Genomic DNA, 14590 nt, shown 5'->3' on the forward strand with positions numbered 1-14590 from the left:
TCAGGATGAATATTTTTCTTATTACAGTTTAATCTCCTCATGAGTGATCTCCCAACTTCAGAATCATAACCTGACATCGCAGTTCTCTCATGTGCAGATGACCTAACATTAGTAACCCAGCAAAATAAATACAAACTATTGGCAACAACACCCAAACCTACTTGAATTAAATATAACAAGTGGTTAACCAACTTTACAGCAGAGACACAATGCAGAACCAAAAACAACCATATCTCAGGTACAAAACTCTATACAAGGTGTAATACACAATATTGTCCCCAAATAATAACTGGCTCACCTCCCACTTCCCTCCATTATCTTTAACTATCTCCAGTCCCTTTCCCATTACCCTCACATTTACCTTACCTACCACCCCATCCATGTACACATTGAACAAACATGATGATATGATACAACCCCATCTTTATTTTAAACCACTTGTTCTTTCCATTTCCAATTCTAACACAGGCTCTACTACTCTCATAAAAACTCTTGGCTACCCTTAACAGCTTTCCCGAAGCCCATGTATCTGCAATACCTCCCACATTGTCTACCCTGTCATAATCTTGCCAATGTCTTCTTATAAATCTGACTTAACACCAAAATCTGATCCACACATCCTCTACCTTTCCTAAACTCAATGTGCTCCTCACCAGTTATCACCAATCCTCTCAATTAAAACTTTCCCATTTACTACAATCACATGTCCCTTTTTCCTTTGTACAGCGGAACTATACAGGTATTCCTCCAGTCCTCTGGCACTCTCCCTTTCCACAGACACACATTAAACCTCATTTACAAGTCCACTATTACTGTACCTCCCATCTTCAGACACTCCACATGACACCCATCTAACCCAGGTGCATTACCTGCTCTCATCATTTTCAAAACTCCTTGTACTTCATCTTTTCTTACATATATTCCATTTTCCTCATTCATCACTGTCATTTTCTTAGTGCCTCCCACTGCCAAAATCAATCCCTCTCAATCCTCCTCCACATTCAACAGCTCTAATTACTCTATCCATCTTCCCCTTACCACCTCCACTTCCATTAACCCTTAGCAATTGATGACGCCAACATCGCTGTCATGAGATGTAAGTGGGTATACAAAGATACAGGCATTGTTGTCCTGATTATATTTTGTAGTTGTAGCTGAGTGACCCCACTATTCTGTGAACAGGCTTGATCAATTTTCTTTGGTTATCAACATTCAGGGTGAAAGTGAACAAGTATTACAGCTGTAACTTTAGATCTGATAATATGCATATTGTGATGTATCATTATCATATATCAGGCAGCCTAATGTGTGAGTATTTGACTCATATTGAAGAGGTTAACATCTGTCTATCTGCACCTATTACCTTTTCCTTTCTGCCCGACTCACCTCCCTTTCCTATCTTAACTTCCTTCCAAAACATCTTTTTGTTGCTTTCAAAATTTTGTTATACTCTTCCCCCATTTCACATCTACTCCACTTTGCCTCCTTTATCTTATGTTTTGCTTCTCTTCTTTTTATTTGTACCTCTCACAAGTTTCCTGAGTCCTACTTTGCAACCAATTGCAAAATGTTTGCTTCTTCTCTTCAACAACCTTCTTCACTTTATCATCCCACCACTCACTACCCTTCCTTCCTCCTTGTTCTACATACCAACTTTGCACATCTTGTCACTTCCTCCTTGATACACCCCAATTCCTCTTCCACTCTTACGTCTACTCTATCTTTCCCCACCTTCTCCCATACTTCTCTCAGCTTTTCCTGGTACTCCTGTTCCTTTTCTTTCTCATTTAAATAGTTCACTCTCAGGACCTCTCTACCTTTCACCCTTTTTCTCTTCACCTATCCTCCACTCTCAACTTACTTTCCACCAAAAAATTATCTAATATTCCCTCATTCTCTCTTTTTAAGAACATGGACATCCAGAACTCTTCCTATCCTTCCTTTGGATACCAATACTTAGTCCATTAATGCCTTATCTACCACCCTTTCCCATGTGTACTCATTCTTAACTTTTTTCTTAAACAATGTGTTGGCTATCATCAGGTCTAATTCTAAATACATCTCCAATATTAACTCTCCACTATGATTTTTGCCTGACACTCCAGATTTCCCAAACACATCATCTACTGGTTCATCCCCCACTTTAGCACTGAGACCTCCCAATACTACATTAATTTTCCTCCCAAAACTCTCTAAGCACTCCTTTAAACCTATCCAAAAAGCTTCCCTTTCCTTTACACTCTTCTCACTACCATGTCCATATGCACTTGACAAAAACCTACATCTCAGTTTCATCTTCATCTACATTAACCTTCAAGATACTCATACTTCTTTCCACCCCACACTTTCATATCTCATTACTAGCAGAGCCACCCCTTCCTTTCCTCGTCCCCTCCTCACTCCCAACATTCTCTTTACCACACTCCTAAACTCATACTCCCCTCTCCTTTTCAACTTAGTTTCACTTAATGCCAACACATCCATCTTCCTTCTCATAAACATACTGCCTAGCTCTTCCCTTTTACTCTCATCTTTATCACACCCATCAACAGTTCATGACCCAAATCTTATGGCTCTGGTTGGAAATCTCCTCCCAGACCCTCTTATGCCTTTTTTTATATACCTATATCAATAATAATAATAATGAAACAAATTAAATAAACTCACTAAATCACACTGCCCCAAGTGCAGTCATCACACAAGTGACACTGAACACATCATTGTCCACTACTTGTACCTAACCACACTGGAAATGGAAAATGGCAAAAAGCCATCATTAAACTATTCCTTCGGAAGTAAACCCATTACAAAAATAAAGAGAAGAAAGATTTGGAAATGTTATTAAAAGACACCCTGTCTCTTCACAGATATATCAGCAGGATTGTGGGAGAGATTTACAACCTGTTGCAGAAGTTTAAAGTGCCTTTTCACTATATGGATGAAGAGATGATTAAAAAAACTCATAGAAATGCTGATCTATTCAAGACTGGTATTGCATCAGTGGTATAGTCCCCACACAGTGAAGGATATGAACAAGACTGAAAAAATATAAAGGGCAGCAACCAAACTGGTTCCCAGACTGGGAGATAATCCATATTAGGAAACACTAAAAGCACTGTGTCTACTAACTTTAAAAGATCAAAGAGAAAGAGGTGATATGATTACAATATTCAGGTCAATGTAGAAAAGTTAACATATCATGGCTGAGAGGATCCTCTATACTTAATAATACAATTTCTATTCTAATACCAAACATTCACTGAAGGTAAGATCACATACTGAAGGGGTTATCATATTTCCCTGCATTTATCAATTATCTGTATTGAGATGAATTTTTGTGTGCCCAGGAAATTCCTGGCCTGGCTGGTTAACCTTTATCTAGAATTTCATTAAAAAAATATAGATTAAAATAAAATAAATATATACCTATATATACCAAAGGCTTTTCTCCCTTATAAGGGAGGTAGCCAAAAAACAAAGGCATAAAAACCACTCCCACCCATTCCATCCCCAAGATACTCCATTCCCCTCCACCCTCTTCCCTCCCTCTTGGCACCTCCTGGATGCTGGGTTGCCCACTGCCCTGGTTCAGAGGCAGTGTCACAAGACACAGTATATCCACAGCAAGGCCACTTCATTAAATTGGCGACCCCCTCTCCATCTCCTCATGCAGAAAAGGAGAAGACAGGGAGAAATCCCTTTAGGCTGCGTTAATCTATTTCTAACATATACTCCCTCACACCCCATCCCCCAACCACTCCACCTCATGCATCACAGCATCATCCATATACAACCATTCTCCATTCATCCCTATCTTCTGTCCTCTTCCATCCTTCCTCAACAGACATTCCCCTCTTTCCTAATACCCTTTTTACCCCATCCATCCAACTCATCCTAGGTCAACCCCTCGTGTTCACCCCTTCTACCTCTACATTCCACACCTCTTTTACTAGTCTTTTTTCACTCATTCTTTCCATGTGCCCAAACCATCCTAATACTCTTTCATCAACCCTATCTCCAACTTCCTTTCCACCCCCACTCTCCTCCTCAACTCCTCATTTCTCACTCTATCCAGCCTAGTAACCCCTATCATACTCTTCAGCCACCTCATCTCAAACACATTCAAACTCCTCTCTTCTTTTCTTATGTTCCATGTTTCTGCCCCATACAGTGCTGTCGGCATAATCACTGCTTCATACAATCTCCTCTTAGCATCCATTCCCAAATGTCTATTTCTCATTACACTTTTTAATCCCCTAAGGCATTTACTCACTTCTCTCAATCTACATTCTATCTCCACCTCCACTCCTCCCTTTCCTGCCACATTTGCACCCAAATATCTAAAACTATTCACTTCCTCCAGTCTCTCTCCCTTAATACTCACTTCCAATCTGTTGCCACTTTCTCCCCTTGTACATCTCATCACCTTATTTTTCCTCACATTTATCTTCATCTTTCTTCTTTCACACACCTTCCCAAACTCTGTCACTAACTTCCTCAATCCCTCTGATCCTGCTACAAGTGCAGTGATATCAGCAAACAACAGCTGGCTTATCTCTCACTTTTCTCCATTTTCTTTAACCATCCCCAATCCCTGACCCACTACCCTTGCATTTACCTCTCACACCACCCCATCCATGTATAAATTGAACAGCCAGGGCGACATAACACATCCCTGAAGAAGTCCCACCTTTACCTCAAACCACTCGCTCTCTCCATTTCTAATCTCAACACACTACTACTCTTGTAAAAACTCTTGACTGCTCTTACAGAGGCAAAGCATCCCGACAGGAGACCTTTTGGTCCATAACAAGGTTAGATTAACAGCTTTCCTCCTATCCCATATATCTGCAATACCTACCACAGTGGCTTCCTGTCTACCCTGTCATAAGCCTTTTTTTTCCAGATCCATAAAAGCCCCCAAAAAACATCATTACCTTCTCCCATCTTTTTCTCACATATCTGTCTTACCACAAAAATCTGATCTTTGCAACCCCTACCTGTCCTAAATCCACACTGTTCCTCATCAATTACTCCCTTTGCTCCTCTCCTAATCCTCTCAATCAAAGACCCATAAGCCTTCCCAACTACACTTACCAAGCTGATCCTTCTGAAACTACTACACTCACACTTGTCCCCTTTTCCCTTGTAAAGTGGAACTATACAGGCACTCCTCCAGTCCTCCGGCACTCTACCGTCTCTTAAACAGACAGCCAGTCCACTATCACTCTACCTCCTTTTTTCAGACATTCTGCATGACATCCATCCAACCCAGGTGCCTTACCTGCTCTCATCATCTTAACAACTGCTTTCACTTCATCTTTCCTTATTTCTCCTCCATTTTCCTCACTCATCACTGTCATTTTCTTAGCACTTCCCACTGCAACTACCTTTCCCTCCTTCACATTTAGCAATTCCCTAAAACACTCTGCCTGTCTACCTCTTACTGCCTTCTCTTCCATTATCATCTCTCCATCTGCACCTTTTACCTTTTCTTCTCTACTTGATTTGCCTCCTCTTCCTCTCTTAATTACTTTCCAAAATTTTTTTTTATTATTTTCAAAAATTTCTGTCATACTCTTACCCCATTTCACATCTCTCATCTTTGCCTCCTTTATCTTATGCTTTACTTGTTGTTTTTTGTACCTATGATTCCCTCATACAATTTTATAACCAATCTGTGATAGCTCACTTCTCCTCTACAACTTTTTTTGCTTCCTCATCCCACCACTCACTATCCTTCCTTCCATTTCCTCCCATCCTCCTTGTTCCACACACCATCTTTGCACACCTTGTGACTCCCTCCTTGAACCATCCCCATTCTTCCACTCCTAGTTCTACTCCATCCTTCACTCCCTCCCACTCCTCTCTCAGCTTCTTGTACTCCTCCTTTTCTTTCTCATTTAAGCAGTTCACTTTAAGCACCTCCCCTAACTTTTGTCCTTTTCCTCTTTCTCCATCTATCCTCCATTCTCAACTTACCTTCCACCAAAAAATGATCTGATATTCCCCCACTCTCTCCCCTTAGAACATGTACATCCTTAACTCTTCCTACTATACTCCTGGTTACCACTATATAGTCCATTAATGCTCTATCTACCACCCTTCCATCCACCACCCTCTCCCATGTGTACTTATGCTTGACTTTCTTCCTAAACACTGTATTTGCTATCAACTCTCTTTCTAGATACATCATCATTAACTCTCCACTATGATATTTTCCTGGAACTCCACACTTACCAACCACTCCGTCTATTGGTTCATTACCTACCATAGTATTAAGGTCTCCTAATACCACTACATTGACATTTCTCCTTAATCCCTCTATGCAATCATTTATATTTATCAAAAAAGCCTCAATTTCCTCTACATTCTTCTCATTACCAGGTCCATATGCACTTACAAAAACCCATGTCTCCCACATTAAGGGACTGTAGGGCGCGAAAACACGAAAAATTCTGGAAAATCAACGAATTTTAGGTAAACATTTCAAAAGATTCTCTATGATGGTGGTAACACTTTAGCCAAATATTACAGCTCAATTCCCTTTCTTTTCTTATATATAAAATAAAATAGATAAATTTTTGGCAACCTCTGGCAACCCCATTGCATGAAAAAACATTCTGTATATTGAAATAAAGTCAAAATTTTGATACCCAGTTCTGTTTTGTTTACTATAATTAATATATATGGAGATATCTGGCAACTTGCCCAACACTAATCGTCAATCACCACAAGGATCTCAGTATCTCTTCAAAGCTAAAGGAGAAAGGATGTCGCCCTGTCGCGTATCTGTTAGCCTACCAGTCATGCATGCGATCGTATTATCTTTTTTTCTACCAACAGGTATTCAAAATATTCTCTATGATGGCTGTAACACTTCGACCAAATATTACAGCTCAATTCCGTTTCTGTTCTTATATATAAAATGAAATAGATAAATTATTGGCGACATCTGGCAACCCCATTGCATGAAAAAACATTCTGTATATTGAAATTAAGTCAAATTTTCGATAGCCAGTTCAGTTTTGTTTAAAGTTTTAAACGGAAACGTAAAAAAATAGACAATGTCACGAGTGAGTACGCGGCCGGAGGATTTTAAATGCCGGTGCGCTCCTTTAAACTTTAAATGCCTCTCCTGAAAAGTTTATGTTTTTATATTTAAATAGCCATATCTCTGTTTCTTTTTGTCCGATTTCATTCATTCTTTCGAATTTGTAAAGAGAAAGAGTAATTCTTTAATTTGATCAGAAAAAAAAAACAAAGGAAACTGTAACTTATTTTTTTCTAATTTATCATAGCAGATTTTCACTGAAGTTTCTACTATTCAAAATAAAAAAATTATAAAAAAAAAATAAAAGAGAGTAGGAAAAAATCTAACTTGATTAAGTTGTTTCCAAGACTCTAATCTTTCATTTCCTACATAGTAGGCTGATTACCTATGCCTGTGGATACTTTAATGATTACAGATACTATCATAAAAAAATAAAGAAAAAAATTAACTACACGTAATATACACATGTTACTAAAACAATTTAGTATGCAATAATACTCTTTCCGATAGAGTAAGTATACATAAGTTCACCAAAGAAATTGAACAACTTTTATGACACGTTCACCTATAAGCACTTCCCACAGTCCCTTAACCTTGAAGAAACCTCTTTCCATTCCACTACTAACTTACCTATCTCTTCACTTACAAGTATAGCCGCCCCTTCTCTCCCTTGTCCTCTCTTCATTCCCAAGATCCTCCCAACTACACTCCCAAACTCAAACTCGCCTCTCCCTTTCAATTTAGTTTCATTCAATGCCAACACATCCATCTTTCTTCTCACAATCATACTGCCTATCTCTTCCCTTTTACTTTCATCTGTACCACATCCACACACATTAAAAGATGCAAACCTTAGGGTACTGGTTGGAAAACTCCTCCCTGATCCTCTTATACTTCGACTTTTTTTCAGGAATGCCCCCTTTGGGGCTACTGGGAGAAGGATGCCTACTCCTATCCCCATCCCATTTTTGTCACCTCATACAACTCAAGTGGAAAGACTTGGTGGCAGTATTCTTTTCCCCCAGAACAGGGTTCACCAAAACGAGAAAATGAATATTCAGAGAAATGGTACAGGACAGTAACAAGAGTGGGGGACAACATAACGGAGGGTCAGTCGCAGTATAATAAAGTATCAAAATTTCTCTATGAATTGAGATTTCCTCTACCACAAACAAAATGATGTGTGGCTCTGGTCTGTAGGTGTGCCCAATATAGACCCTAGAGCAGTGTTTCCCAACCTTTTTTGGCTGCGACCCTAAATCCACTCTTAGCCTGGAGTCGCGACCCTAATTGTAATAATAAATTCAACCATTTCATGTTATATTTCTACGTACTTGTATAATGTTTATAAACTTTCATTTCTATAGTTCAGTTTATATTTACTAGCACAATGAATTTAAATACATTTGAAACTTGAATGAAAAAAAAGTTAAAAAAGAAAGGAAACTTTATTTCATACCCTCTGGCGACCCTCAAAAACACCCTCGCGACCCCAGTTTGGGTCGCGACCCTGGGGTTGGGAACCATTGCCCTGGAGTATCAGCTGCATGCTACTTAGCAGCTTATAACCCAACAATAACGGGCAGCCAATACCCCATACTTGGTAAATAAATCAAATAAATCTCATATATGAATATTTCTACAATAGATTAGTCACTCCACACAAACTTTATGATGGATTATAATGGAAAAGCATGGTAACCAGAGACATTGAGGTCCAACTGGAGAAAAATAAATAAGAACATGCACAAATTACGGATGTAATAATGCATAAATAACCTCACCTCAATGCTGGTGAGTGGGAAATGTGTATAACACAAGGGGCAAGCAATTTTTTCCTCTTCTTCCTGTTCTTCACTGTCTTGACTGGCCTCTCCAGCTGGAGCTCTACTATCCTATAAACAAAAGGAATACTAGTACTAATTACAAAGGATTACAAAGGCAGAGCATGCTGACAGGAGACCTTTTGGTCCATATCTAGGTCGGATGCGAAAAAATAAATAAATAAAAACTATAATAATGTAAATATCAAATAAAATACATAAATAAATGCATAGGTATAGTTAAATAATAAACAAACAGGTAAATAGTAAATAATAATAAATTGACATATAACTAATAATAAATGAGAATCAAACAGATAAATGATAAAACAAAAACAAATAATATAAAATAAATAATAATAACTACAGCATCTTGCTTAGGTGTTTATATAAATGATTTTCAAACTGAACTACATTGCACTGCCTCTGCAGGAAGTTTATTCCATTCATTAACTACACGGTTGGGGAAGTTGTTTCTACCCACTTACAAATTGAATCTATTTCTGGACAGTTTGAGACCATTGTTTCTTGTCTGATTCTCATTCAGTTTGAAAATTTTGTCACTTTTGATGCTGTCAATTCCCTTTTGCATTTTAAAGACCTGTATCAAGTTACCTCTGAGTCTACGTTTTTTTAGGGAAAACAGATTCAAATGTTTTAGTCAATTTTCATATGATTTATTTTTGATATTTGGAATCAGTTTTGTGGCTTGCCATTGTACTTTTTCCAGTCTGTCAATGTCTTTAATGAGATTCGGTGACCATACGGAAACAGCATATTCTAAATGTGGACGAACTAATGATTTATATAGCTTGTTAATGAGTGATGGACTTTTGAAGTCAAAAGATCGCGCAATCAGTCCTAGAATCTTATTTGCTTTCTCAAAGGCTGAAATACACTGCTTGGATGATAATATAATCATCATCAATCTACCTGTAAACAGAGGCCTCTTCTCCCTGATAAGAAAGGTAGCCTGCCAAAAAAAAAAACATCCCACATCCATCCAGCGGCCATTTGTTTTCCCATTTACCTTAACTCCTTGTGGATGAAGGGCCATCCCTGGCTCCCACCCACCACCCTGGTCAGAAGCAAGGCCGCCACACAAAAGACCCCCACAGTAGGGCCCAGCAACCTTCCTTCCTCATCCACTCATGACCAATTAGGGAAGACAAGGAGAAAACTTTTTGAGCAGCATCAATTTATCATCCATTCACAACCCTTTTCTACTCACACCTATTACCATTTCCCACTCACATCTATTTCTTGCCCTCTCCCTTTCCTGTTTGATAGACATTCCTCTTAAACCTAAGGCCCTCTTCATACCCATCTCCTTCTCAGTGGGGTGAAGGGGCCCTTGGGTAAAAAGGAAATATCTGTTGAGCAAAGAAGGGAGAGAGCAATACTAATAATACATACCTATACCAACGTCTTTTTCCCCATTACAAGGGAGGTAGCCAAAGTCAAAGGCATAAATCCACTCCCACCCATTTCATCCCCACATACTCCACTCTCATTCACCACCCTCCCTCCCTCTTTTCTTGGCTCCTTGATGACAGGTCAATAATAATACATTAATAACATAGAACTCAAAAAGAAAGGCAGGAGAAGAAAGCTTACAATAACCACCCAGCAACAATGATATTCACTTACGGATCATAAACGGGGAGCTAAATGATGGGGCTAGATTCTCTAACAATAATACTAAATGGCAAAACAAATGATAAGAGATATTGTTTTTGGAAATTTAGATTAAACTGATCAGATAAATATGCTTAGAAAAATAAAACCAGGAGAAATAATAAGTGAATAACAAAGAAATTACATACATATACCAAAGGCTTTTTCCCCCTACACGGTGAGTAGCCAAAAAGAAAAAGGCATAGAAACCTCTCCCACCCATTCCGCTCCCCTCCACCCTCCTCCCTCCCTCTTATCTTGGCGCCTCCTGGATGACAGGTCATCCCTGCATCCTGTCCACTGCCCTGGGTCAGAAACAGTGTCACAAGACACAGTACATCCACAGCAAGGCCACTTCATAAATTCAGCGACCCCTCCTCTCCATCCCCCCATGCAGAAAAGGAGAAGATGGGGAGAAATCCCTTTGGGCTGCATCAAAAAATTTTCTCATACAGACTTCCTCACCCCCATCCCCCACCCACTACCCCTCATGCATCACAGCATCATCTATATACAACCCCTCTTCATTCACCCCTATCTTCTGTCCTCTCCCGTCCTTCCTCAACAGACATTCCTCTCTTTTGTAATGCCCCTTTCACCCCATCCATCCATCTCATCTCAGGACGCCCCCTCATATTCACTCCTTCCACACTTCTTTTACTAATCTTTCCTCACTCATTCTTTCCATGTGTCCAAACCATCCTAATACTCTTTCACCAACCCTATCTCCCAGTTCCCTTTCCACCCCTGTTCTCCTCACCTTCTCATTTCTCACTCTATCCAGGCTAGTAACCCCCATCATACTTCTCAGACATTTCATCTCAAACTCATTCAAACTCCTTCTCTCTTCCTCTCTCATGTTCCATGTTTCTGCCCTGTACAATGCTGTTGGCACAATCACTCCTTCATATAACCTCCTCTTAGCATCCATTCCCAGATGTCTATTTCTCATTACACTTTTTAATCCCCTAAGGCATTAACTCGCTTCTCTCAATCTACATTCTACCTCCACCCCCACTCCTCCCTTTCCTGCCACATTTGCACCCAAGTATCTAAAACTATCCACTTCCTCCAGTCTTTCACCCTTCATGTTCACTTCCAGCCTGCTGTCACTCTCTCCCATTGTACATCTCATCACCTTACTTTTGCCCACATTTATCTTCAGCCTCCTTCTTTCACACACCTTCTCAAACTCTGTCACTAACTTCCTCAATCCCTCTGATCCTGCTACAAGTGCAGTGTCATCAGCAAACAACAGCTGGCTCACCTCCCACTTTTCTCCATTTTTTTAAATCATCTCCAACCCCTGACCCACTACCCTTGCATTTACCTCTCACACCACCTCATCCATGTAAAGATTGAACAGCCAGGGTGACATAGCACATCCATGACGAAGTCCCACCTTTACCTCAAACCATTCACTCTTTCCATTTCTAATCCTAACACAAGCTCTACTACTCTTGTAAAAACTCTTGACTGCTCTTAACAGCTTTCCTCCTATCCCATATATCTGCAGTACCTCCCACAGTGCTTTCCTGTCTACTCTGTCATAAGCCTTTTCCAGATCCATAAAAGCCTAAAAAACATACCTTTTCCTATAGCTTTCTCACATATTTGTCTTACCACAAAGATCTGATCTACACAACCCCTACCTGTCCTAAACCCACACTGTTCCTCATCAATTACTCCCTCTGTTCCTCTCCTAATCTTCTCAATCAAGACTCTCCCATAAGCCTTCCCAACTACACTCAACAAGCTGATCCCTCTGAAACTACTACACTCATACTTGTCCCCCTTTCCCTTGTAAACTGGAACTATACAGGCACTCCTCCAGTCCTCTGGCACTCTACCCTCTCTTATACATACATACATATACCAAGGCTTTTCCCCCTTACAAGGGAGGTAGCCAAAAAGGAAAAGGCATAAAATCATTCCCACCCATTCCATCCCTGAATACACTCCACACCCCTCCACCCTCCCTCTCATCTTAGCACCTCCTGGATGATGGGTCATCCCTGCACCTTGTCCACTGCCCTGGGTCAGAAGCAGTGTCACAAGACACAGCACATCCACAGCAAAGCTGCTTCATTAAATCGGCGACCCCCCCCCCCTCCATCCCCCCATGCATAAAAGGAGAAGACGGGGAGAAATCCCTTTGGGCTGCATCAAATTTTGCTCACACATACTACCTCACCCCCCATCCCCCTGCCCATTCCACCTCATGCATCACAACATCATCCATATACAACCATTCTCCATTCACCCCGGTCTTCTGTCCTCTCCCATCCTTCCTCAACAGACATTCCCCTCTTCCCCAAAGCCCCCTTCGCCCCATCCATCCACCTCATCCTAGGACATCCCCTCATGTTCACTCCCTCCACATCTGCCTTCCATACCTCTTTTACTAGTCTTTCTTCATTCATTCTTTCCATGTGTCCAAACCATCCTAATACTCTTTCATCAACCCTATCTCCCAACCCCCTTTCCACCCCTGTTCTCTCCTCACCTCATTTCTCACTCTATCCAACCTAGTAACCCCCATCATACTTCTCAGACACCTCATCTCAAACACATTCAAACTCCTTCTCTCTTCCTCTCTTATGTTCCATGTTTCTGCCACATACAGTGCTGTTGGCACAATCACTCCTTCATATAGTCTCCTCTTAGCATCCATTCCCAAATGTCTACTCCTCATTACACTTTTTAATCCACCAAGGCATTTACTCGCTTCTCTCAATCTACATTCTACCTCCACCTTCACTCCACCTTTTCCTGCCACATTTGCACCCAAGTATCTAAATCTATCCACTTCTTCCAATCACTCTCCCTTAATGCTCACTTCCAGTCTACTGCCACTTTCACCCCTTGTACATCTCATCACCTTACTTTTACCCACATTTATCTTCAGTTTTCTTCTATCACACACACTCCCAAACTCTGTCACTAACTTCCTCAATCCCTCCTCCGATCCTGCCACAAGCGCAGTGTCGTCCGCAAACAACAGCTGGCTCACCTCCCACTTTTCTCCATTTTCTTTAACCATCTCCAATCCCTGACCCACTACCCTTGCATTTACCTCTCGCACTACCCCATCCATGTATAAGTTGAACAGCCAGGGCGACATAACGCATCCTTGACTAAGTCCCACCTTTACCTCGAACCACTCACTCTCTCCATTTCTAATCCTGACACAAGCTCTACTACTCTCATAAAAACTCTTGACAGCTCCTAGAAGCTTTCCTCCTATCCCATATATCCGCAAAACATCCCACAGTGCCTTTCTGTCTACCCTGTCATAAGCCTTTTCCAGGTCCATAAAGGCCCAAAAGACATCCTTCCCCTTTCCTATAGCTTTCTCACATATCTGTCTTAACACAAAGATCTAATCTACACAACCTCTACCCGTCCTAAATCCACACTATTCCTCACCAATTACTCCCTCTGTTCCTCTCCTAATCCTCTCAATCAAGATCCTCCCATAAGCCTTCCCAACTACACTTAACAAGCTAATCCCTCTGAAACTACTACATTCACACTTGTCCCCTTTTCCCTTGTAAAGTAGAACTATACAGGCACTCCTCCAGTCCTCCAGCCCTCTACCCTCTCTCCAGCAAACATTAAATAACCTCACCAGCCAGTCCACCATCACTGTACCTCCTTTTTTTTTATACAGTCTGCATGGCATCCATCCAGACCAGGTGCCTTACCTGCTTTCATCATCTTAACAACTGCCTTCACTTCATCCTTCTTTATTTCTCCTCCATTTTCCTCACTCATCACGGTCATTTTCTTAGCATTTCCCACTGCAACTATCTTTCCCTCCCTATCCTCCTTCACATTTAGCAACTCCCTAAAATATTCTGCCCATCTTCCCCTTACTGCCTTCTCTTCCATTATCATCTCTCCATCTGCCCCTTTTGCCTTTTCTTCTCTACTTGATTTGCCTCCTCTTCCTCTCTTAATTTCTTTCCAAAACATCTTTTTATTACTTTCAAAATTTTCTGCCATACTCTTACCCCATTTCACATCTGCTCTC

At 40.7% G+C, this 14590-nt stretch overlaps 1 protein-coding gene across 2 annotated transcripts in view; it reads right to left on the minus strand.

The window, feature by feature from the left end:
* LOC143034003 (uncharacterized) overlaps positions 1-14590 on the minus strand; it is a 71223-nt gene that overhangs the window by 35217 nt on the left and 21416 nt on the right. For both annotated transcript variants that reach the window (XM_076199824.1, XM_076199823.1), the window contains exon 5: positions 8839-8949. In XM_076199824.1, the coding sequence (XP_076055939.1) occupies positions 8839-8949 (111 nt within the window). The remainder of the gene's footprint in view (positions 1-8838; positions 8950-14590) is intronic.

The sequence above is a fragment of the Oratosquilla oratoria genome, chromosome 16, assembly GCF_046742065.1.
Source record: "Oratosquilla oratoria isolate Oo_2021 chromosome 16, ASM4674206v1, whole genome shotgun sequence".
Lineage (NCBI taxonomy): Eukaryota > Metazoa > Arthropoda > Malacostraca > Stomatopoda > Squillidae > Oratosquilla > Oratosquilla oratoria.